At 36.3% G+C, this 23,099-nt stretch overlaps 5 protein-coding genes across 5 annotated transcripts; 1 reads left to right on the top strand and 4 right to left on the bottom strand.

Moving 5' to 3' along the window:
- Window positions 1–1,349: 1,349 nt before the first annotated feature.
- Window positions 1,350–2,202, bottom strand: LOC123915736 (21 kDa protein-like). The gene has a single exon (XM_045966951.1). The coding sequence runs from the start codon at window positions 2,125–2,127 to the stop codon at window positions 1,564–1,566; it is 564 nt and encodes a 187-aa protein (XP_045822907.1). The 5' UTR covers window positions 2,128–2,202; the 3' UTR covers window positions 1,350–1,563.
- Window positions 2,203–10,279: 8,077 nt separating this feature from the next.
- LOC123916404 (protein MAIN-LIKE 1-like) lies at window positions 10,280–13,292 on the top strand. The gene is made up of 4 exons (XM_045967855.1): window positions 10,280–10,596; window positions 11,027–11,505; window positions 11,590–12,306; window positions 12,386–13,292. The coding sequence occupies exons 2-4, from the start codon at window positions 11,029–11,031 to the stop codon at window positions 13,163–13,165; spliced, it is 1,974 nt and encodes a 657-aa protein (XP_045823811.1). The 5' UTR covers window positions 10,280–10,596; window positions 11,027–11,028; the 3' UTR covers window positions 13,166–13,292.
- Window positions 13,293–14,915: 1,623 nt separating this feature from the next.
- On the bottom strand, window positions 14,916–17,093 carry LOC123916701 (PKS-NRPS hybrid synthetase cheA-like). Its single transcript, XM_045968215.1, has 2 exons — window positions 15,963–17,093; window positions 14,916–15,882 (listed from the first exon to the last, which is right to left on the bottom strand). The coding sequence occupies exons 1-2, from the start codon at window positions 16,980–16,982 to the stop codon at window positions 14,923–14,925; spliced, it is 1,980 nt and encodes a 659-aa protein (XP_045824171.1). The 5' UTR covers window positions 16,983–17,093; the 3' UTR covers window positions 14,916–14,922.
- On the bottom strand, window positions 17,062–17,810 carry LOC123915407. The gene is made up of 2 exons (XM_045966524.1): window positions 17,179–17,810; window positions 17,062–17,068 (listed from the first exon to the last, which is right to left on the bottom strand). Exons 1-2 carry the CDS (start codon window positions 17,808–17,810, stop codon window positions 17,062–17,064), a joined length of 639 nt encoding a protein of 212 aa, XP_045822480.1.
- A 953-nt stretch (window positions 17,811–18,763) lies between these two features.
- Window positions 18,764–19,696, bottom strand: LOC123918339 (21 kDa protein-like). Its single transcript, XM_045970361.1, has one exon. It carries the CDS (start codon window positions 19,537–19,539, stop codon window positions 18,976–18,978), a length of 564 nt encoding a protein of 187 aa, XP_045826317.1. The 5' UTR covers window positions 19,540–19,696; the 3' UTR covers window positions 18,764–18,975.
- Window positions 19,697–23,099: the final 3,403 nt, after the last annotated feature.

Genomic DNA, 23,099 nt, shown 5'->3' with positions numbered 1-23,099 from the left:
ATGAACAAAGTGATCATTTCACACTTAGGTTGCGTTTTTTCTTCAACCGATGAATATTTTATTTTATAAAATAAAATCAACTCGATGAGTGTTTGTACTAAATGTTTAAGAGACGTATAGGGAATATTAACAAAAAAAGAAAAAGATATGGTAGGAATATTTATGTTGAGAAATGAATTGAAATGAAATGACGAAAAAACCTATAGTGACTTGGAATTTTATGGGTGTACATGCCATTGATGTGATTTCCTCTCCATACTTAACATTGAATTTTCTAGGGTGTGTTTGATGTTGAAATGAAAATTTATCTGGATCCAAATCCAACTATCTATTGGTTGGCAATTTGATATTTACAAACATTATTTTGTCACAATTCTTTATATTTGAAATAAATAGGATTAATTAGTCTTTTGGTCCCTTAAACATATTTTAGGTTTTACAATGATCCCTTAAAGAAGAAAAAAGGTCATGATTGGTCCCTTAAAGACACATTTGTTTCTCAATTGGTCCTTTCCATCAAATTTTTACAAAAAACGTTAGTTTTAGTAGACTGTATTGTGGATGTCATTAAATGTAAGTGATCCACCAAAAACCATATTAATTTTAAAAATTTTAACCATTTAAACTTTTTGGAATTAAATTTTAACGGAAAGGACTAATATGGCAAAAATATATGTCTTTAAGGACCAATTCGGACCTTTTTTTTCTTAAGGGACCATTGTAAAACCTAAAATGTCTTTAAGGACCAATAAACTAATTAAGCCAAATAAATATTATGCTAGCTAGTGCTTTAGAGAATTAGTTAGTTTTTTTTTACTCAAAAAATAATATATATTATATATAGGAGCATATCAATATCAAACAAGCCACCGACATATAATTTTCTCCCTCGGTCCATAACAAGTAATTCATTTGTAAAATAAAATTGTCTTAAAATAAATAACTCATGCCAATTTTAAATGAATTATTGATTTTTTTTTTAAATAGACGAAATGACAAATCATGTCATGGTCTAACTTAACAATTTCGACATTTCTGCCGATTAAACTAGATTTTGTAAACTTTGTATCACTCTCCATTCAATATATTTCATATTTCATTTTTTTTAGGTAATATATTTCATTTAATTTCTATAGTACACAAAATACATTAATTATTTAATAGACTTTTTTTTAAATTTGTTTCAAATGGATCATTTATTGTAAGACCGGAGGAGTAAGTTATACTTAAAAGAGTTGTTAGTTAGGAACAGAAGTAGATCCATAAATTAATGAATAATAACAAGAAAGGTGCAAACAAGAAAATCATATATAAAAAAGTAACTCTATTTCATTCACACTTATAATGCATATCACAAAGATTCATATTCTATATATAAGATGTAATTACATTACACGTCACATAAAATAAAATTAACAAAACAAACAAAAAAGAAACCAACCACAATTAAGTGATTCTCAACAACCTTAAAAGCAAAAACTTAGATTTCTATAGGTTAAAATGAGATTAGTCTCTGCAGTTGCGCGCAGAGAATATCCAATTCACGCTAGAAAAATAATCTTACTAGTGATTAGTAGCATATTGATTGATAAGTGAAAGAGCATTACTAGTAACTTGAGCAACATTAACCATTTTAGATCTAATAGAAGCTTTCATTCTTCCATCAAGTGCTTTTCCACCAAATCCATCACTACAAGTACTTTCATCAGTCAAAGCTGAGCTCACCCATGTCTCAACATTGCTTATATGCCAATTGAAATCTTGACCACTAACCTTGCAAAGTTTAAGCTCTTTTAATGAACGGCTAAGTCTATCAACACTATCAGTGATTTCTTCAACACAATCATGAAGAGCAGCATATTCTCTTGGTTTAAGATTCTTAAAACTTTTGCATTTTGTAACAAAGCTTTTAGTGGATTGAGTTTTGTTGAGGCTAAGTGATAAAGCTGTTTGGACTAATTGGTGAGGATCTTGTTGGATTGTTGATGCATAGCTGGAGAGTGATTCAACACAAAGTGTTGGATATGATGTTGTGCTACATGAGGATTTTATGAAATTTGTTGGTGTTGAAGTTGCAATTATGAGGAGAGTTGAGAGAAGGAAGAGAAGAGTTAACTTTGTTGCCATTTTGGTTGAGAGAAAAATTCAATCTTTTGTTTTGGGGTTGGTTGTGACTTGTGAATATTAGAATATGAATCTAGCTAGATATTATATAGAGATATAAATGGAGGTTGGGTTGTGCTTGTGAGTCAATAGTTCACAACTATATCATGTGACTAACCCTTTGTGTGGGGTATCCATCATTTTATTTTGAAAGACTAAAATTATCAATATAATTTTGGTATATGTATATATTGGATATACTTTTAAACACTAAATAAATGTCAATACCTTTCATATTTAAAATTCAAGAATTCGGCTTTAAAATAATTAAGTAAAATCAGACAAAAAATTATTTTTATTAAAATTGTACTCGAGTTCTTTCGAACGAATCATCTTTAGAGGACTCAATAACCATTAAATCCAATGTTTTAGTTTGTGTCAGAGACTATTTTATCCTTTACTTAAAAAAAAGACTACTTTATTCTGTATTATTTATATATGTCCAACTTTATATTAATGCTTATTAGATAACAAAAATATCTCTACTCTACTACATTTTTTTATCGTTAAGCATGTGAACATCTATGATGGAAATCGTTGGCGTTGTTCAGTTATCACAAACATCGTAAGTCGGCAATCAAATAAGAGTTTAATTGATATGCACCGACGGTGTAAAATAGTTTTGCAAGATCGTCCAATAAAAAACCATCATTTTGCCATGTCATATCAAGAAAGTGGGGTGAAGTGGGGTGATGTGGTGGAAAACATAGTTGGTATTGGTTGACAGTGTAAAATTATTTTACACCGTCAGTCCATATCAATTAAATTCATCAAATAATAAGACATATCTAGTTATTGCACTTCAGCTATATTTAATTATTTTGTCGACATCTCTTATTGTGATTAAATTAATAAGTAGTTTAGTGACTAAAAAATTTATCTTAAAGGTGAATAAGTGAAGTGTCCCGATTCTAATCCGAACTTCTGCACATATAGTGCGATGTCCCTATCAATTGAGCTAAGCTCACGGGGAATGATGTTTTCCTTTTTAACGTGATGAATTTGGATTATTACCCGACAATAATAAATAAATGGTCCTTTGTGGGTCATCTTGGCAAAAATGCAACAAGAATTACTGGTTTGGTGTTAAAAGAAAAGAAATGTGAATGCGGTGACAAAAAAAAGAAAAGAAATGGGAATGCTATATCGCCCACAAATCTTGCAGTGACATATATATATGATAGGAGTACCGTTTTCTGATTCTTTTGTGCACATGTGCTACTTTGTTTTGTACGGCTTTATCTTTCTGAATTGAGTTTAATTGTTGTGCACCGTCGGTGTAAATTTTTTTTACACATACATCTAATAACACGTTGCCACACCACTTAATGAATGTGACACTTCATGTATTTTTAATTACCATACATGATGTGTCGTTATATTATTGGACGAATGTGCAAAATAAATTTACACCGACGGTGCATATAAATTAAATTCTTCTGAATTTATCTGGTAATGTGTAAAATTAAAATATTACACTGTCAGTGTATAAAAATTAAATCTAAAAATTAATTTTTGTACACCAATAATGTAAAATATTAATTTTACATATTATCCAATTTTGATGATATTTCTTTAGATAATGATGTGATAGTCTTTTGTTTTCACACATAAATAGACAAGAACAACCTATGTTGTGTGATTGTCACACTATTTATTGGAAAATGTTAGAGAAAAGAATAGATGATAATAATCATGATTCATGACATAGTGAATATGTTCATCCAACAAGTGGGTGCAGTTATTAAGCCATTGTAAAACACTATCAATTAACAACAAAGATGATGACAAGATTTAACCAAACATTGACAGTAATAATCCTAAAAGTGAAAAAAATTAGTATTTTAAGGGTTAGTTTATGACAAAATTGAGATTGTTTTTGTTTAAATTTGAGATTTTTTTAGGAGAAATGATATTTGTACATTATTTTTGGACAACATTTGAGACAACATTCTCTCTCATACTCTCATAGTATTTTTACTATCTCTCTCCTCTTCTCTTTCTTTATTATTTTTCTCTCAAAAGATGAAAGTAAAAAATGTTGTCCTAAATGTTGTCCTAAAATTTGTTGTACAAATAACACTCCTCTTTTTTTAGTGCAAAACTAAATTTTTTATTTTAGTGGTGTTACTTACGCTATGACAATGTGCATGTGTTGAGTAGAAATAATCAAAATGTGCAAATTAAATCTAAGATTATACAGAAAGAGACTAAATCATGTTGATAAAATTATTGAGCAAGCGCAAGTTTGGACTAAATGGTATATGCAAATCAAATATATTTCACTTCTTCTTTTCTATGTTCAATAGATTGAGATCCCAAGAGGAATTAAGTTCCTAAACTTACCAAATACATGGAGAACTTGAGCATGTTCTTAGATACATACATGGAGAACTTGTTCATCATGAAGGGTTGTACGATCAGTTTTGTCCCCTTCTAAGACGGATGCTCAGGCCCGCCATTCTACTCGGCCACCTCGAAGTAAACGTATGAATTCTTGCCCCCCGAACACGAGACGCTCTGCAATTTCTGGACCTTGGAGTTTGGAATGGTTAATAGACCAGAATCACGGGGAGGCGAGGGTGATTTTCTCAGGATGTAAGAAACGTTTGAAGGGGAATAATCATGGGACGAGTCTAAATAAGTTTGGGCAACAGGATTCCCGAAGGAGGAAAGAAAGAGGGTTGCTTCGTCATCCGTTACACAGTCTTAAAAAAGTTGCCAGGATGCCAAGTAATGATCGCCGTGAGGTGCTAAAAGTTTTAAGAAAGAACGTTCGGCGGCGCAGGGGTGGGGACAATTTTAACCGATCTTGTTCTTTGACTCGCCACGTGTCCGAAGGAGATTCAACCTCATCGGGATCCATCAACAATGATTGGAAAAACTGGGTGGCTGTTCAAGGAAATGAACAAATGAAGATGGACGATGTGTGGGGGATAGGGAAAGCTATTGGGGTTAAGTTTAAGGGAGATAATGTGAATATGTTCAACATTCTCTCTAGGGCAGGTAAAGGTAAGAAGGAGACTTCGGGTCAGAGGTCGGGGGGGAGTGGGGGATCCCGACCTGAGGATGAGTGTTAGTTGGTATGTTTCATCTGTCTGTTGGGGGGGGGGGGGGAGTTTCTAATGAAGATTGTATCTTGGAATATTAGAGGGTTGGGTGGTTTAGAGAAGAAGAAGGAAGTTCGTAAGCTGGTAGAGGATCTGAAACCTTTAATTTGTTGTATTCAGGAGACGAAGATGCAAAACTGCGACGCTATTCTTGGTTCGAGTCTTTGGGGAAGCTCATTTCACGGGTTATCTTACCGTCCCTCGGTTGGGGCATCAGGGGGGCTCCTAACTCTGTGGGATACTTCGGAGGTGGAGGTGTGGTCGACAGAAAGCCATGACTATGTTTTGTGGTGTTATGGGAGGTTCTCTAAGACTGGAGAAGAGTTCACTGTGGCGAATGTGTATGCGCCTTGTGATGATGGGGCGAAGCAAGTGTTATGGGACTCCTTGTCTGTGAGGCTTATTTCACTGGTGGGTAAGAAGGTGTGCGTCTGTGGAGATTTTAACGCTGTTAAACTTGTTGATGAAAGACGTTCGTCTAGAGGTGGTCACCGCTCTTTGGATCATGTCCCCTTCGCTCGTTTTATAGAAGATAATAACCTTATTGATCTACCTCTGATTGGTCGTAAGTTTACTTGGTTTAAAGGGGATGGTTCTTCGATGAGTCGTCTTGATCGGTTCCTTCTATCTGAGGAGTGGTGTCTGGCTTGGCCTAATTGTAAACAAGTGGCTAGGATGAGAGGGTTATCTGACCACTGTCCCTTGGTCTTGTCTGCAAACGAGGAAGATTGGGGTCCTCGACCGTCGAGAATGCTTAAGTGTTGGAAGGATATTCCCGGCTATAATTTGTTTGTGAGAGAGAAGTGGAATTCGCTTCAGGTAGATGGGTGGGGAGGATATGTGCTTAAGGAAAAACTTAAGATGATTAAGGCAGGTCTTAAAGAGTGGCATAAGACCCATACTCAAAATATTCCCGGTCGCATTGAGACTCTGAAAGGTAGGCTTTCGGTTCTTGATGAGAAGGGGGAGGAAGATGTTCTTTCTGAGGAGGAGTTGGCGGAATTTCATGGGGTTTCGTCTGATATTCATTCGTTGTCGCGGCTGCATGCTAGCATTAGTTGGCAACAATCCCGCTCTTTGTGGCTTAAGGAAGGTGACGCCAATTCGAAATACTTTCATTCGGTTTTGGCAGAGCGTCGTCGTAGGAATGTTATGTCTGCTGTTCAGGTGAATGGGGTCAGTACCGAGGGAGTAATCCCTATTAGACAAGCCGTGTTTTCACATTTCGAGTCGCACTTCAAGGCATCTAATGTGGAAAGGCCTAGGGTTGAGGACCTTCAGTTTAAATCTTTGAACCTGGTGGAGAGTTCCGGCTTAACCAAACCTTTCACAGAGGCTGAGGTGAAGTTAGCCGTGTGGGATTGTGATAGTTATAAAAGTCCTGGACCAGACGGGATTAATTTTGGTTTCATTAAAGATTTCTGGGCTGAGCTTCAGGGCGACATTATGCGTTTTCTTTCTGATTTTCATCGTAATGGCAAATTGACAAAGGGTTTAAATTCTACTTTTATTACTTTGATCCCTAAAGTTGATAGCCCCCAAAGGTTGAATGACTTTCGCCCGATTTCACTTGTGGGAAGCTTGTATAAAATTTTGGCTAAGGTTTTAGCAAATAGGTTGCGTTTAGTGATTGGTAGTGTGATTTCTGAATCCCAGTCGGCGTTTGTGAAGGGTAGGCAAATCCTCGATGGCATACTCATTGCAAACGAGGTGGTGGATGAGGCGCGGAAGTTTAAGAAGGATCTAATGTTGTTTAAGGTAGATTTTGAGAAGGCCTATGATTCAGTGGATTTGGGTTATCTGGATGATGTTATGGGTAAAATGTCATTTCCTACCCTATGGAGGAAGTGGATTCGAGAGTGTGTTTGTTCGGCTACAGCGTCTGTGTTAGTGAACGGTAGTCCAACTGATGAATTTCCTCTACAACGGGGTCTTAGGCAAGGCGACCCGCTGTCTCCTTTTCTATTTTTACTAGCTGCTGAGGGTCTGAATGTGCTTATGGAAGCGATGATAGCGCAGAATTTGTTTACGGGGTATAGTATTGGTGGGCAGGGTTCGATGACGGTGTCACACCTGCAGTTCGCAGATGATACTCTCTTGTTGGGGGTTAAAAGTTGGGGTAATGTCCGGGCACTGCGCGCTGTCCTTGTGCTTTTTGAGTCTATGTCGGGTCTGAAAGTTAATTTTAATAAAAGCATGTTGGTCGGGGTTAATATTCATGATTCTTGGTTAGGCGAAGCTGCGTCTGCTCTGTGTTGTAAAGTGGGAAAGATTCCATTCCTTTATCTGGGTCTTCAGATTGGGGGCGATCCGAGACGTTTGAGTTTCTGGGAACCGATGTTGATACGTATTAAGAATAGATTATCCGGGTGGAAGAGTCGCTTCTTGTCTTTTGGTGGTCGTCTGGTTCTGTTAAAATCTGTCTTGACTTCTCTACCTGTCTACACTCTTTCCTTCTTCAAAGCTCCCTCAGGTACTATTTCTTCCATTGAATCTCTTTTCATTAAATTTTTTTGGGGGGGTTGTGAGGATTCTAGGAAAATTTCTTGGGTTAATTGGAACTCTATTTGCTTAAGTAAGGAGAGTGGAGGTTTGGGGTTTAGACGGTTGAGGGAGTTTAACCAGGCACTTTTAGGTAAATGGTGTTGGAGGATGCTAGTGGATAGGGAGGGGTTGTGGTTTAGAGTATTGGAAGCTCGTTATGGGATTGAGGGAGGTAGACTTCGAGATGGTGGGAGGAGAGGGTCGTTGTGGTGGAGGGAGTTAGCGCGTATTAGGGATGGAGAAGGCGAGATAGGGGGCAGTTGGTTTCGGGAGCAGGTAGTGAAGAGGGTGGGGGATGGGTCCGATACTTTTTTATGGACTGACCCCTGGGTGGATGAGATCCCTTTATGTCAGCGGTTTGGGCGCCTGTTTGAGTTGGCAGAGACCAAATCGTGTACGGTGGCAGGGATGTATGCTTCAGGATGGGGTGAGGGGGGTGAGGCGTGGGTGTGGCGGAGGCAGCTGAGGGCATGGGAGGAGGAGATGTTGGGAGAGTGTCAGTCTTTTCTACTCACCATTATCTTGCAGGCTCATTCTTTTGACAGGTGGCAGTGGCGTCCTGAACTTGACACGGGTTACTCTGTTAGAGGAGCTTATAAGCTTCTCACTTCTCATGTTTCGGTTACTTTAGATGATGCGGATAACCTTATTTGGCATCCTCAGGTTCCTTTGAAGGTTTCAATATTCGCATGGCGTTTATTGCGTGCCAGGTTGCCTACGAGAGTAAATCTGGTTACTCGAGGCGTTTTATCTTCTACAGCACACTTGCGTTTTTGGATGTGGAGAGGCCGAGTCAGCTTATCACTTATTCATCTCCTGCATTACCGTTGACTCTCTTTGGGATCTAGTGCGATCGTGGATTGGTATCTCTTTGGTGGAGTTCACTACTCTGCGTGACCATTTTGTTCAGTTTGTTCTTTCAGCAGGTGGATCTCGCGCGCGTCGATCATTTTTACAGCTTATTTGGCTCGCGTGTGTTTGGGTTGTATGGACGGAGCGAAACCATCGGTTATTCACAGGATCAGAGGACATGCCCCATATTTTGTTGGACAAGATCAAGCTTTTCTCGTTTAGGTGGTTGAAGTCGACGAGTGTTTCGTTAGCTTATAACTACCATAGCTGGTGGTCTAGTCCTATGATTTGTTTGGGCTTTGTATGATGTGTTTATGATTTTGTATTTATGACACTTTGTAAACTTTTGTAGCTTATCTTGGTACGTCTTGTGCTGGGAAGGCTGTAGTATTAATATATATCATTTTAGCTTTTTCAAAAAAATACTTTTTCCGATTTCATTAACAAAGTTTTTTTTTTCTTGGTTTTCAATGTTAGTGATTATTTTGCTAGATTTACATAGATGAGATCTAAATGTTTTACATTTATCCGGTTATCCTAAAAATAGTGGTGAGTTTGAGCCCCACTATAGCCAGTATTTTTGATATCTTTAGGCGTGCGGGAATCTCTGTAAAGAAAGAGGCACATATGAACTTTTTGACGACCCACAAGAAGGGAGATCGACACTTCGCCCAGCGGATGTTCTGGTGTTTGGATGGTTAGGTGGGAAACGTGCTCGTGTGAATTTGACAGGAGCTTCCCCACTTGTAGGACTAGGGGTTGGAGATTTTACTGTATGACAGACAGCCCTCAAAGCTGCTTCAAGCAGAATGGCTAAACATGAGAAAACATGTTCTGACAATCAACACGTTTTTATACAGTTTGCATTTGACACTTTTGACTTTCTAGCACCAGGGGCTGTAAACCTTTTAAACAGGGTTCAAAAGGTCATGTATAGTAATGTTGTGTCGCCTGGGTCGATGAATGTAGTTTTTCAAAGATTGAGTTTTGCTATCCAAAAAGGTTTAGCGCGCAACTTATTGCCCGTCTACCTTTTGTTCATATGTAATTATTATAATTATAATAAATATTAAAGCCTTGAAGAAGATAAATGTAATTATATCTGTAAATACTTTAAGAGCTTTAAAAGTTAAAGTTTTCACAGCCTTAAACTGAGATATAATATAATACCCTCACTTTAATATAATACCCTCACTTTAAATTTCTTTTAGGTTAAATTGCATTTTTGGCATATTAACTTTTAAAATTGTACTTTTTGCCCCATAACTTTAACAAACATGTAATTTTGATCTCCTGGCCAAGTCAACGCACGTGACAAGTGACTCACATGTCATCTCATGTCAATATACGTGGCAAGTCATGCTGCTGTGGCATGTGAGTCCTAGTCCAGATGGCAAGATATGATGATATGGCTATGTGACTCACTTGCCACATGTATGTTGACTTAGTTAAAATCAATGGAATCATCCTTTTGCAAAATTGGTTAAAGTTATGATTCCAAAAAAATGTTATTTTAAAAGTTAAAATTCAAAATTGCAAATTTTGAAAGTTAGAAAATATAGAATCATATTTTTCTAGTTTTCTAATCAAGAAGTTGAAGAAAATTTCTCTTCGCACCCACCCATTTTCTCGCGCACCCCCCAAACTTCCAAAATTGCCCCTGCAATGTTGACTTCGGGGAATACGACTCGAATTTTTTTTGGTTCGGAAAACGTTTTCCGCTCGCTCTTTTTTCGGAAAACGTTTTCCGCTCGATCGTTTTTCGGAAAACGTTTTCCGAACAACTGGGTTTTATACCAGAACGTTAAGACCTCTTGTCAGTTTCTATTTTCTTCCATTTTCTGCGAAAGGTTAGGGTTGCAAAGGGAGAAAAGGAACGCATAGATTGCATCTACATCAACAAATATCATCAACCTCTGATCAATTAGTAAGTTACTGTTATCTCGAATTCTTATTAATTGTCATCCAATTCCAATTTTCCTCAACAAATTTCATCCAATTTTCATCAAGTTTCATTTGCATCGAAATTTTGTTGTTATCCATTGTTCATATGAAAATTCATTCGTTATTAAGTGATTAAATTGTTGATCATTCGTTTTTTAAGACAAGTGTTTGGCTGACTTGTAGCATAAACTCAAGCATATATGTTGTAGATTTGGATTTCGTACTCTATGTGTTTGTATAAATGTGTGAATGAAGATTGGTAATGCATATGCTTGAAATTGTGTGCAATATATAATTCGTGAAAACTACTGAATTAGAATGGAATGCATAATGTATATGTTTGAGTTTGGAAATAACCAAATATTGTTGAATTATTTATCATGGTGTTTTGTTTTGTTTTTATTTTTGTTTAGATATGGAACACAATATTGGAAGAAGCAGGCTTGGTAGACCGAGTCAGGCACATTCTTCTGCTCGACGAGAGGCTGCTGCCGGCAATCCTCCTGCTAAAAGAGGTCGTCGTAGACAAGGACAACCTCCGTCTCAAGGAACACATGATAATGAAGCGGGGGGGTCAGGTGCGACACGATCACGTTCAAGGCGACAACAAGTTGATGATGTTGACGTAGATGCAGCTGAGGATGGGAATGTAAATGTTGGTCAATATTTGGCCGATGATGCAGACTGGCTCGATGAAGATGAAGATGAAGAACCACGGGAACAACAAATGCAACAACAACCACCACATGAAGCACCACATCAACCACCACATGCACCCAATTTGCAACCAGAGGATGGCTATCCGGGAGGACCTAGTAATTTTTCCTTATTAACGGAATACCACAAGCATAGGGCAATTCCGATATGGAATGCAGAGCCTGGTGATGAAAAGGTATATAAATTATTAATTGCATATGATTTATTAAATAATTATTTGTTTTTATATCTTGATATAAATTTATGTATTAATTTTCAGATTTTGAAGAAAAGTATGCGGGCCATTACCAACGGGAAGAGGGTTATCAACCTTCCAAAAATGGATCGGAATGTGGACTGGTTTTGGAGAGCCATAGAAGCAACCGGCTTAGAGCCGCTAACGAGGACCAATTACAGCATAATAGACCACGGGGTTCTCACTGCATTTGCCGAAAGATGGCATTCGGAGACTAGCACCTTTCACATACCAATAGGTGAGGTTGGCATCACATTGGATGACGTCCAATGTCTGTTACATCTACCGATCGAGGGAAAGCTGTTGAACCACAGAAAGATATCAAGAGCTGAAGGAGTTGAACTTGTGAATACATATCTTGGAGTGCCTGAATCCAAATGTTGGGAATTTTTTATTGATACACACGGTCCGCATATAACTTATGGAGATCTAGCATTTGTGTACACTACAAGATGGGAGGAAATTGACAAAGCTGTGAGTGAAAACCGACCGATGCATGAAATTACGGTGTTGAGGCAGCAGTGTATTAGGGCTTTTTTGCTGTTTTTGGTGTGCACTACCATTTTCAGCAACAAAAGCCAATTCTACGTCGACGTAGTTTATTTGAGCTACTTTCAGGATTTGTCGGATGTGAATCAGTGGAATTGGGGTGTGGCTGCTTTAACATATCTGCAGCACTATTTGGATGATTCGTGCAAGGCCGGTGGTATGCAAGTAGCCGGATACTTGTCCTTTTATCAGGTAATTAGTATTTTGGTTGTCATCTATTTTCATAATTATACTTTTCGAAATAATTTAATTTTATTGTTTTTGTTTGTAGGGATGGATAATGATGCACTTTCCAAAAATGACTGTGTGGCGTAGAGATCCGAACTACAGAGAGGAGATGCCACGTAATGCCACCTTCAGCACTGGACAAGGACATAGGGATCCTGTCCTGTATAGGCAATTTTTGGATAACATGCAGGTTTCTGATTTTGAATTTTGTCCATACGATGGTCACCGTCATGTGAGACCCTTGATTGATGTTTGCTGGTTTTCTGGTTGGTTGAGGTGCGGGTCATTGAAGGCAAAACATTTACCTGAACGTGTGCTGCGACAATTTGGTCATGTTCAAGGCATTCCAAGAGACCCTGCTGCGGGTGCTCCAGCTGGGATGAGTTTGTTGCAGATTGATCGAGTGTTTATGGAAGAAGTTGAGATGAGAATGATTGACGAAGAAATGAGAGGACCGACTGTTGTGAGAGCATGGGATCATGTACCTGGCTATATATCATGGTTCTACAAAGTCTCCCATCCGATTATGCGTCCGATCGCTGCCCCGGAAGCACCACCTAGACCAGCAAACTTAGAGGTACTGATAGAGGAACAAGAATCGCAGTCAGTTCCCGATACTTTCGATATATGCCGCAATGTCAGAACTGAGCTACGACGCGCACTTGAAGCAAATGAGGCATTGCCAGGAACTCCGATTTATGAAACTGTGAACAGGGTGCTTGGGTTTGTCGAACCAGCATTTTTGTACCGATCAAGGCGCAGACTACCGGGTAGAGGAAGATTTGACCCACATGATGCTGCAAGACGCTTTAATACTCAGTGATAACTAGTTTGTGTGTATTTGAATTTTAATTTGTTTACTTTTAAATTTTGTAATGTGTTAAGTCACTTTGATTGGATTGTAATATGTTTGGGACATCTAACTTTGATATATATAATTTCGTTTGCATAATGTGTTTTGCGTACCTGTGTATCACAATTTATGTTTGGGACATCTAACTTTGATTATTGGATGGATTATTGAAGTTTTACAGGTTTTTGAATTAAGTTATATAACATAACTTGGTTATAACATAAGTCAGAATGTTCTGATCATGTGTGCCCAGAATTCGGAAAATGTTTTCCGAACTTTTTAACGTCTCAAATAAAAAAGATTCTGCGTTCCGAACGGTGTTACACATTCGTTCGGATTATAGTTTCCGAATTACTGGGAGTTTTAAAATAAAAGAAGAAGCAAAGGAAATTTTTAACAATTGCGGTAATTTTTAACAATTCCAAAATACACATCTATAAAGTACACCGACAAAATTTAATCTTGAACTTTTTATTATTTAACACATTACGATACTTCAAAAACCATACGACATTGATTATATTAAATCGCGAATACATTAAAATCAGACGTCAATACATTAAGGAAATAAACTTATACAATAGAAATAAACCCATACAAATAAAACATGTTCAACGGGATGTGCATCATTTTGCAACTATTAATGTAGCATACATACGGGGAAATTTTGGATCAATCTCTATGCAGTTGAACATTTCTTCCACATCTTCATCATTCTTCAACTCATGCCACTCGTATTTCCGTGGTGCATCATCGTATCCTCCAACATGGTCCGATGCCAGATCGATGTATGACTCCGAATACGCTAGTTTATCGATTTTGATCTGCCTTGCATATTTATAATGATACATGACTTCAATCCTGTGTTTGAGAGAGCGAAGAGTTGTTAAAGTGTTATTCAATTCAATGTAAAACGGTTGGTCATTGCCACGAAACTTGACAGAAAACTGATGCGCTTTTGGTACAGAATTAGGAATTGGACGAGTTGAAACATTCATTTTGTAAACATGTATTTTTTAGAACTGAATACGCATAGACGTATTTATATTAAACCTTGGTTAAAAGTGTCGGTGGGTTCTCGGCCGATAAAAGTGTCGGTGGGATCTCGACCGTTAAAAGTGTCGGTGTGATCTCGATCGTTAAAAGTGTCGGTGGGTTCTCGGCCGATAAAAGTGTCGGTGGGATCTCGACCGTTAAAAGTGTCGGTGTGATCTCGATCGTTAAAAGTGTCGGTGCATTCTCGACCATTAAAAGTGTCGGTGCGATCTCGACGGTAAAATATAACTATAATTAGGAGAAAGAAACTCTGCATTTCGTATAACAGGTCAGTTCGGAACGCAGAAACTGAATTTTCAGGAGTAGACAATTTGATCGGATTATATTTTCCGAATTACTGGGACTGTTATTCATAAAAACCAGTTGCTGGACAGAACCAAGTAGTGGAGTACCTACTACTCTGAATATTGCATTTCTCGCAAATAACCTGTTTAAGCCACATTTATAATCATCAAAAACAGACGTACATCAATACAAATAAATATTTCGACAATCAAATCGAACATCGAATATTACATAATGTGTTCAAAATGTCCAATGTTCACCTACTTTACAAAATTTGTTCAAAATGTGTTCACTTACAAAATGAGTCTAGAGTGACATCCTAAAGTGACATTCTACGCCGCAATCGCGCTAAATCAAAAAACATTAATTAAGCTAAATAACATAAACTACAAGCAATCGATTGGACATTCTTTAGAGTCTCCCTTTTGAAGTTTACGTCTCGGAACAACAGCGCCTTTTTCATTATCCATCAATGCCACGAAATCCGCTTGTCTATCCACGAAACTACTCTGCCACGAAGAAGCTTCCTGCGTACAATACTTAGTCCACGTCTTACAGGTCGGAGGTAATGGACAATGTTGCTTCAACTTAACATATACAAAATGATCTGGAACCCCTCCGATACATAAAATCTTAGAATCCGGGTCTTGTGGAGGAGTGCCTCGCAATGGAAAAAAAGTTTCACTAGCTCCAGACCTTTCACTCTTAGTCAGCAACACTACTACCTTGTTGAAGTATGAGGCAATGATGTGCCCCATGTCTGGAAACGTTAGCCACTTTTCTCTAGGTGCCATGCGCCGACTAGACCTTCTCGTCGGTGGAAAGAAAGCGTCATATAGATATTGATAACGCTCCATAGAACCAAATATCGTCAAATATTCGTCTTTGTGCTTACTTAGCTCCTTTTGCAAGTTTAGTCTAATTAGCTCATAATCAGCTTGATTGTTGCGAGTATCCAAAGCAATAACACGAAATCCGCAGAAACCATCACCATCGACATCAACTATATCCTCAATATGCGAATGCATGAACAATGGCATTGCATCAAGAAATGGAATATGTCGATCTTCGATTGGATTAACTTTACCGGTACGTGCACCCTTTTGTTTGGAAGACGATGGTGTTGCTTGTGATGATTGGCTAGGCGGAAATTGCACCTCCACATGCTCCCAATAGGAAGGAGACCGAGTCATCGAACTTTCCCCGCAAGCACCCTTTCTTTTTACCCCTTTATTCTTTCCAACCACAACCGGAGGTTTCAATGACGTAGACTGTGGGAATGCAATCTGTCGCAGCTGTTCTCTAATTTGTATTTTCATGGGGACATCGACTGTTCTCAAACGCTCCTACAAAAAATATATAAGTAATTATCATTCTAACACATTATATAAATACTTATTGATAATTTTATTAGTTGTAGACGAACCTGAATAGCGTTCCACTCCGCCAAGCAAGAATAGTCATCAACTTGTTGTTCAACATCCTCCCGGTCATTGAAAACCAACTTCTTCCAATGGTTGTTAATCTCATCCAGCCTAATAGGTCGGTTGTGGCGAATTTTTTTAGCAAGAACACAAGCACACGGCAATCCATGGGTGCGTTGTAACACACAACCACACTTTTTGCTATCCATGCCAACTTCCTCAGCCCTCTTGGCTTCTTCATGAATGTAACCCAATGCAGTTCTTGAAACCTTATAAACCACTAAATTGTACATCGGATTATCATCATATCTGTGCTCTTGTAACGACAGACTGATCCCAAAAGTTGCTTGAATCTCAGTGTGTTGGTTAACCAACATATCATGTATTGCTCCCCAAACCTTGACAAAATCACCATTTGTATCTAACAAGTATTTTTTTAGCACAGCATGTGATGACTCAGCTCGGTTTGTTGTAGTATTACCAAAATGCATTACACGGTTTGTCCACGCGCTCACAACTTTCTTTTCATCAGTGTCTAGAACCGTTTTTTTGACATAGTTATAAAATCTAGGCCACCTTTCGCATACGGTTCTAAACTTTATGACCGCTTCAGAATATGCTTCCTCGGTTGGAGAATTCAACACTTCGTAAAACTGAGACATTATGTTTTTAACAACGTCCCCTTGCTTCTCCTCCTCACCATGTTTGATCTTACAAAGCACGCTGCACCTAGCTGAGACATTTTTCTTAACATGAAAGCGACAAACTAGCGGTGTTGCATTTGGAAATACATCGGGAATAGCACTCATCAATGCGGCATCCCGGTCAGTCACAATAACCTTCGGTGCACTGTTTTCGTCCACTAAAAGTTGCTGCACTTGTTGTAGAGCCCAAACAAAATTGTCATGTTTTTCATTACTTAGAAAAGCAAAACCAAGTCCAAATGTCTTATTAGTCGATGTGCAGCCAACAATCTCAAACAATGGCATTTTGTACCGGTTGGTTTTATATGTGGAATCCATAAGCAAAACATCGCTAAAAGTATTGAACAGTTCGATAGATTTACGATGTGCAAAAAAAAGGTCTTGAATAGTATCAGACTCACCAACTGTTCGAACTTCGAAATAATAGTTGTTTTCCTCCAAACATTTCAAAAGTTGTTGCATTTCACTCCTTGGCCCCCGAGCTGCAAGTTTCAATCTATGCTTGGCATTGTACAATTGCTTGATGCTTGTCGCACTATCTGGATTTCTCTTTTTCAATGTAGACATGATGTTTCTAGGTGGGATTTGATTTCCGGTCATTTCGACAACCATCTCCTTCTCTTCGGGTTTCAAACGCCCCGCAACTAGGTGACCTTCTAAAGCTTTATCCAACACATGGTTGTGAATGCCGGACACAATTGTAAGATTCCACTCCTTTGATTTCGGCAAATAACCACGGAGTCTAAACGGACAACCAATTTTCCTCGATCCCCTCTCTTCGATTGATACCTTTTTCTTTGCCTTGTAGTTCGATGGTCTGTACGCACCTCCCCTTTCACAACCCAACACAAAACTTGGCTTCCCACTTACCAATCCTTGGTCCGATCTTACAGTTACAACTGTAAAATGTAACTTTTCAGCTTGACCCTTAACCCACTTAATCAACTCATCTCGATCCTTATATGTTTCTTCCGGCACAAAATGCTCACTTGTATCAATGTGAATAGCTGGTGCTTCACACTCAGTAGCTTCATATTTGACTGGAATTGCACAGTTGATGGGTTCGGCATCTTCTACCGGATCTTGTTTACGTAAGCCAAGTACAACCTCCCTCGACTTTTTTGGAAGCTCGTGATCATCATCCATATCTACACATAACACATTTATATCTTGTTATTATGAATAACACAAATAGGCATTCCATTATGAATTGTTAGATTAATGTGGAAATAAAAAATGATCATATAAAATAGTACAGTAGCTGCAAATTTGAAAATTCAAACTCCCAGACATTCGGAAAACACGTTCCGACCGTTTTTGAGGTTTGTTCGGAAAACGTTTTCCGAGCGATTTTGTCAGAAAAGGGTTACGAATGACAGTCTACATATAGCATGGATATCAAAAAAAACAACGGTTCAAACTAAAATTTACCTGGATTTGGAGCCTCCACGAGTATTGAAACGTCTAGGCAAGGTTGCAATCTTGATTTTGAGCCAAAATTCGAAGGAAACAAAATTTTTGTTGGGTGAGAGTTTTAGATGGAGTGATTAGGTGAATGAGAGAAAGCTGTAACGTTCTGGTATAAAACCCAGTCGTTCGGAAAACGTTTTCCGAAAAAAGAGCGAGCGGAAAACGTTTTCCGAACCAAAAAAAATTCGAGTCGTAGTCCCCGAAGTCAACATTGCAGGGGCAATTTTGGAAGTTTGGGGGGTGCGCGAGAAAATGGGTGGGTGCGAAGAGAAATTTTCGAAGTTGAAGCCACCAAAGACCAACCAGCAGCCCAAACCCATTGTCACATTGACAATGACTACCATGTATAATTTGTGTCTTAAAATAACCAAAAGGAGTGATCGTGTGTTGAGAGTTGGACTGATTTTGGTAGAATTTGTTATTTGATCGAATCAAATTAAATGAATTTGATGGTAAGTAAGTTGATTTAGATTGAGTGAACATCTCATTAGATATAACTTCCCTAAAAATTCCGAAATAGAATAAAATAAAAATAATGAATACAAAGAATTGGGGGACATAAAATCGGACCCAACAATAGAAAATAAACTCAAATGAGCGTAGGAACAAGAAAGGTGCAAACAAGAAAATCATATAAAAAAAAGTAATTCTATTTCACACACTTAAATTGCATCACAAAGATTTATATTCTATATATATATAGATGTAATTACACATTGCACACCACATAAAATAAAATTAACAAAACAAAACAAAAAAAAAAAAGCACCAACCACATTTAAGTGATTCTCAACAACCTCAAAAGCACACACTTAGATTCCTAGATAACACTAAAATCTTTCTAGTGATTAGTAGCATATTGGTTGATAAGTGAAAGAGCATTACTAGTAACTTGAGCAACATTAACCATTCTAGATCTAATAGAAGTTTTCATTCTTCCATCAAGTGCTTTTCCACCAAATCCGTCACTACAAGTACTTTCATCAGTCAAAGCTGAGCTCACCCATGTCTCAACATTGCTTATATGCCAATTGAAATCTTGACCACTAACCTTGCAAAGTTTAAGCTCTTTTAATGAACGGCTAAGTCTATCAACACTATCAGTGATTTCTTCAACACAATCATGAAGAGCAGCATATTCTCTTGGTTTAAGATTCTTAAAACTTTTGCATTTTGTTACAAAGCTTTTGGTGGATTGAGTTTTGTTGAGAGTAAGTGATAAAGCTGTTTGGACTAATTGGTGTGGATCTTGTTGGATTGTTGATGCATAGCTTGAGAGAGATTCAACACAAAGTGTTGGATATGATGTTGTGCTACATGAGGATTTTATGAAATTTGTTGGTGTTGAAGTTGCAATTGTTAGGAAAGTGAAGATAAGGCAAAGAAGAGTAAACTTTGTTGCCATGTTGGTTTTTAAGGTTGAGATTTGGTTGAGAGAAAAACTAAATCTTTGGTTTTGTGGTTTGTTGTGATTTGTGAGAATGAGAATATGAATCTAGATATTATATAGAGATATGGATGGAGGTTAGGCTTGTGAGTCAATAGTTCATAACTATAACATGTGCCTAACTTTGTGTAGTGGGGTATCCTAATTTTATTGTGGAAAAAATAAAATATCAATTTAGTTTTCCTACAATTTATTTTTTGGTAATGTATATCTTAAAGACGCATATTAAGCGATTTAAAAGTAAAAATTTTGTGTTAAAAGATAAGATATTTTGATCTATAAAAGTTGAATATTCACTTTAGTTATATATTTTACCTTGTTTTTTATTGACAATTATACCTTAATTACACATAAATAAAAGGTAAACGGACAATAAGATATGTAGTTGAGAAATTCTTTTGGAGTGAGTTTTATTGTTCATCTTTGTTCTTAAGTGAAGAGAAAAAATTAGAGAATGAGTATTGCTCTTGGAGAGCAATTGTGGGCATTTTTAGTACCTTTGAATCTCTTATTCAAGGGAAGTGATTGGGAAATGGGTAGAGATTAGGATATATAGTCTTGGTGAACTTGTAGAGCTACTTTCTTGTAACTCATTTGATCTCTTGTAAATAAATTTGGAATAGTAAATTAGAGAATTGCTCTCTTCATAGAGATCATTGTTGAACCGAATTAGGTAACAAATCTCTTGTGTATGTGCTTCCGATTTACCCTGTCTTGTTATTTGCTTGATTGGTTTATGCTTACACTTAGGTTGTCAGAATTATTATTGTTTTGAATCTTTTGATTGCTTACTGTTGGTTGTCAATCATCTTTTTCTCCACTCTTGTTATTATTGGATTAAACAAGAGGTTCGGAATACACAACAAGAGTAATTACCTCCTTTTTTTTTGTGTACTTTTTTTTTTGTTTAGCGGCTAAAAATTTCATCCTTAAGATATATAAGTGAGATGATCATGATTTGAACTTCAACCCTTTATATATATAATGCAATGTTGCTGTCAATTGAGCTACGCAACTCGGTATTTACTACATATTATGTTTATTGAAATTAGGCTTAAATGCAGTTTTGGCCCCTCAAGTTTCACAATTGCTTGATTTTGGCCCCCCACATTTCAATTGCTTGATTTTAACCCTCTAAGTTTCACAATTGCTTGATTTTAGCCCTCCAAGTTTCAATTGCTCGATTTTGGCCCCCCAAGTTTACCCCATTTTGCATTTGCTAGCCCCCGTTGACTTTTTTGACTTTAAATTGTTTATGTGACATTTAAAAAAAATTAAAAATATGTTTTAATTTAAAAATAACAATATTTTCTTTTATAAAAATGTATTAAAAATTGTTTTTTTAATAAAAAGTTTAATAATTATTTTTTATTTAAAAAAAAATTTACAAAGTTTTTAAAAAATAATTCATAAAATGTTTTTTTTAACTTTTTTATATAACAAAATTATTTTACAAACTACATATAATAAAAAAAAAATTATAATTTAGTTTTTAAAAAACAATTTGTAATTTATTTATTTATTTTTAAATACTTATTTAATTTTAAAATGCCACATAACCAATTTTTAATCAAAATATTCAACGGGAGGCTAGCAAATGCAAAAGGGGGTAAACTTGGGGGGCCAAAATCGAGCAATTGAAACTTGGAGGGCTAAAATCAAGCAATTGTGAAACTTAGGGGGTTAAAATCAAGCAATTAAAATGTGGAGGACCAAAATCAAGCAATTATGAAATTTGGGGGGTCAAAACTGCATTTAAGCCTTGAAATTAATCATATTCAAATATAAGACATAAATTCTGAAGACATCTTTTAATAAGAATTCGAATATTGATGTGTAGTAATGTGAAAAATTAGTCCATGTGTTGTTAGATACTACTTAGACATAACATTTGCTTGGACGTACTGTAGTTTTGTACTATCTATTTTTATTTATTGTAAACAGTCTATTTTAACTCCAAATTTTGTCCAAAAACATCATTTAATTAAGTCCAAATAACCAAGGTCACTTTCTCATGCAAAACAAAGGATTAAAGAATGGTTGTTTTGCACTTAAAAACAAAGTTGTCGACATCTCTTGTGATGATTAAAATAAATCACCAATAATACCATAGATTATTGTAATTAATTAATTAATTAATTAAATTTTCTCCTTTTAACGCGATGATTGATGAATTTGGATTATTATCCAAAAATAAATTAAAAAATGGTCTTGCTTTGTGAGGACCCACTTGCCAAAAATCTAGCAATATTATTGGGTTTGAAAAGAAATGTGAATGCCCATTGTAGCTCGCAAATCATGCAGTGACATGGGGTAATGTCTTCTGCTATTTTGTCTGAACCACCACATGTGCAACTTGTATCTTTATTATATATACTCCACTCGTTTTAAAAAATTTGAACAAAAATAAAATTAAAATTAAAAAAATTAATGATATTGTTAAAATTATAATCTATATTAAAATTATAAATTATGTTCAATTTAAAATAATATTTTTTCTTAAAATGATAATTATTTTAAAATGGAGGAAGTACTATCTCTTACTAGGATTTTTTTAATACTTTTTTATTTTATTTTTTTGTGAAGATGCTCTTGCTAATTTAAACCGACCTATACAAATCAGATTTGGTTAAATTAATGACAGACAGAGGGTTATTCCTTTCCTTCTTTATTAAAAGATGGTCCATGACCTACCTGGTCGACTTATTTTCAAAATCACTTTCACACACACTTGATCTTGATCCTGTGGTGACTGCAGCCATGTGACAAAAACAATCCTATTCTTATTTTTTGGTGATGTGATAACTACAACTTGGACTTATCTAGAACGTACCATGGGACCATGGCACTAAAATCTATTTATTTTATTATTACTCTAAAATTTAATTTAAAATGAATTTTATAAAGAATCTATCAAAATTAAAGTGATTAAATTGTAGTTCTATTGAGTACTAAGGGTGTTATGGGGGTTCAAATTATACCAATAACCTTTGAGTAAATGGTGGATGAATATAAATGATGGTATTTTAAAATTTGGAGTGCGTCTAATACCATCTTACAAAATCGACAGTAAAATAAAGAGTATTTTTAATTATAAATTAATATTTAGGTTGTTTCACATCGAATGTTCCTAACAATAAAATCATTTAGTGTATGTTTAATTTTGCAGTTAGGAAAAATAATTTTTTCAGAACCTTTCTATAAAATTGATTTTGGAACATTTATAAGATATATAAATTTGCAATTCAACCAACAGCGAACTTTGCGAAATTTGTATTTGTTAATGTTGGGGAGTCTGGGAAAGCGTTTAAAAAACAACGGGTCAATACTCAAGGAGCATAAAAAAGAAAGACGTTACATCTTCACTTAAAATCTATGTTTGGATTGATATAATGAGATGGAATAGAATGGAAAATGATGGAATAAATTAATGTTTCATTGTTTAGGTTTTAAAATTAATGATGGAATGGATCAGAATAGAATAGAATGAATTTCATCAAATACCATCACTTTATTTT

The sequence above is a fragment of the Trifolium pratense genome, linkage group LG3 (assembly GCF_020283565.1).
Source record: "Trifolium pratense cultivar HEN17-A07 linkage group LG3, ARS_RC_1.1, whole genome shotgun sequence".
In the NCBI taxonomy this organism is placed as follows: Eukaryota; Viridiplantae; Streptophyta; class Magnoliopsida; order Fabales; family Fabaceae; genus Trifolium; species Trifolium pratense.
The sequence above is the reverse complement of the archived record's forward strand: the minus strand, read 5'-3'. Positions and strand labels throughout refer to the sequence as shown.